Source organism: Pteropus alecto, unplaced genomic scaffold (genome assembly GCF_000325575.1).
Source record: "Pteropus alecto unplaced genomic scaffold, ASM32557v1 scaffold78, whole genome shotgun sequence".
NCBI classification, from domain to species: domain Eukaryota; kingdom Metazoa; phylum Chordata; class Mammalia; order Chiroptera; family Pteropodidae; genus Pteropus; species Pteropus alecto.
The window spans coordinates 7,217,149-7,219,715 of NW_006443124.1; the positions used below are offsets into that span (position 1 = coordinate 7,217,149).

Here is a 2,567-nt window from a genome sequence, read left to right on the forward strand (position 1 = left end):
CTAAGAGACCTAGATTTTTTTTTTACTTATATATAATAATTTTGTCTGATAATAAGTATAATAGTCATAATAATGTCAACATAAGAAACGTCCAAACCTATAGAGAATTTTTATGAGTTTATTTGAGCCAAACTGACAACATATGCTAGGGAGTAAGATCTCAAATGCTCTCTCCAAGCCCAGTTTTGATTTGTATAGAAATGAATTCTGACCTCAAAGGAGAGATTAAATCTATGGAGAAATTTTTGCCATTCATCATTACCATCAACTGTTGGCAGAGGATATTCTTAATTGTTTTTATTTTGCATTAACCGAACATGGGAGAGGTAAATGAAAAGAAGGGTGTGTGTGAGGGGGATGATGACGTTGCCCTTGCAGCTTCTGGTCCTCTTGAGCATTCCTTATAGAATTTGGTTCAGAATTATTGCTCTGTATTTCTACTCTTAAATAACTACTGGAACTGATTTTTATTTTGCAATGAACCTGAAGATTCTACATTTGGGATCTCAGGTTTATTATAACGTGTGTGTGTGATTACTCTCTCACAGCAGCTAGTAAACAAAGACTTTCTATTTTTGTTTTATTTTAAATATTGGACTTTAAATACCTTTGTGGATGACTTTTAACTTTTTTTCCTTTTTTCAAGTTGAGAAAGTTGTTTGAAAGCTGTCGTCTCTTTGGTAAAGTTATCTGTGTTGATTTTCTTTATAGGTATTTGAAGCTGTGATTTCCTGGATTAATTATGAGAAAGAAACCCGTTTAGAGCACATGGCAAAACTGATGGAACATGTCCGTCTCCCTCTTCTACCTAGGGATTACCTAGTCCAGGTGAGTCCTGTGTAAAGAACTAAGACATTCCCTACTTCCCCAGGCCTCTAGGAGTAGCAGTGGGCAACCTTGGTTGTATGGAATGGTTGAGGCATTTTCTGGGTTGTAGGGGTTGTGGGCATCACCTCACTGGGTTAAGTGTGAGGTGCGGTAGTGTAAGGCTTGCGTCGGTTTGAGAATAAGACACTTAGGTTTCAGTCTCTGCTCTATTGCTTGTTAGTTTGGAGTTTTTATTTAACCTCTTAAAGGCTCAGTTTATTCTTCCATGGAAGGGAAATTATAATAGAGGCCAGCAGGGTTGTTGTGGGGGCCAAAGGTGTTGTAAATCTGTAAGTCAGCTGTTCAGCACGGAGCAGGGAAAAGCAAATGTTTGAAAATAGCTGCTTTTATTGTTGAGGACCAAGCAAGAAGGGTCATGTCTAAAGTGTTGCCATGTTCCCCCTTTTTGCCTCAGTTTTAGGCAACTTAGGGTCCAATTTAGGAGTGTATAAACCAATTCCTCACAGGTGCCTGGAATGCATATTTCATCTACTTCTGAAAACATGGTGCCACATATTTTCTCATTCAATCCTTATAATAACCCTGTGAGCAGAGATTTTAACCCCATTTTTACAAATTTGGGCCTTGAGGCTTATGGAGGTTGGGATTTATCTGGAGTCACCAGCTGGTAAGAGACAGGGTCAGGATCCAAATACAAGTCTATATGGCTCTAAAGCACATACCTTGCACTAAGCAGGCTGCCATCTTTAATACCCTCTCTTCTGTTTATCTATTACATGACTTATTTTGTACAGTTAAGTGACGTTACATACTCTTACAAGCATGCAGAGATTAAAACTTAAATACATTAACAAAACAAAGCACGGAGGCAGTAGACTAGCCTTTAGCTGTCCCTGGAAAGTTTCTGGAAGAAATGGAAAGAGCAAAGGAAAGATAAGAAGAGGCTCAGCAGCCCTTCAGCTTAGCTCTGTCACTTGCCAGCCATCTAACACTGGGCAAATTCTCAATCTTTCTAAACCTCAGTCTTCTCATCTGATAAAAATTGCACCTGCCTGTATAGGATTGTTTGGGGATAGAATGAGATAATCCATGTAAAGCCTGCAACCCAGTGTTCAGTGACTCTAGCTGATACTACTACTGTCGTCACAACCACTGCGACTATTGGTAATAGAGGAGACAATGTCCTCACAAGCACTTGTAAAGTCTTCAGCTCGTGACACTGCTATCTACAGGCCAAGGGATTAGAGAAAAGTTCTCTGAATCTCTGAATCTCAGAGATTCAGAGATTCTTCTCAGGTGCCGAGCCCTGCATTTTGCTCTTTGAATGGTACCCACTGCCACCTAGTGGCAGCATATCCTTCGTCTAGAAAAAATTCCCTAAGCGGAGGGACTGAACCAGTCAGAGCTCCCAGTGTCAGAGTCTGACCTCCCACTGTCCAAGGAGAAACTGATCAAAGGTAGAGGTGGCCGTCTGGCCTCCAGCACAGTCTCGGTTCCACGGGAGGGACGGCCGCCTGTGGACCTATGTTCCAGGGAAAGTTAAAGGGGCCTGAGAGACCCCTAGTCACAACCTCCATCAGATGTCTACAGCCAAAACTTAACAAAGACTTTAGAAAATAGTTCCTGGGTTATTATGACAAAGTAGGGTTTAGATCTGAAGAAAAAGGGGGTCAGAGGCAATGGGCCTAAGAACTGTTGTGGGAGACCCTTTTTTTAAAAAGGGCTTTTTTTAGGCATTT

At 40.9% G+C, this 2,567-nt stretch overlaps 1 protein-coding gene across 1 annotated transcript in view; it reads left to right on the top strand.

Annotated features, from left to right (window-relative positions):
• The window catches only part of KLHL3 (kelch like family member 3), a 233,156-nt gene that overhangs the window by 195,427 nt on the left and 35,162 nt on the right, over positions 1-2,567 (top strand). The window contains 1 exon segment of the mRNA XM_025040560.1: positions 712-828. Within this exon segment, the coding sequence (XP_024896328.1) occupies positions 712-828 (117 nt within the window).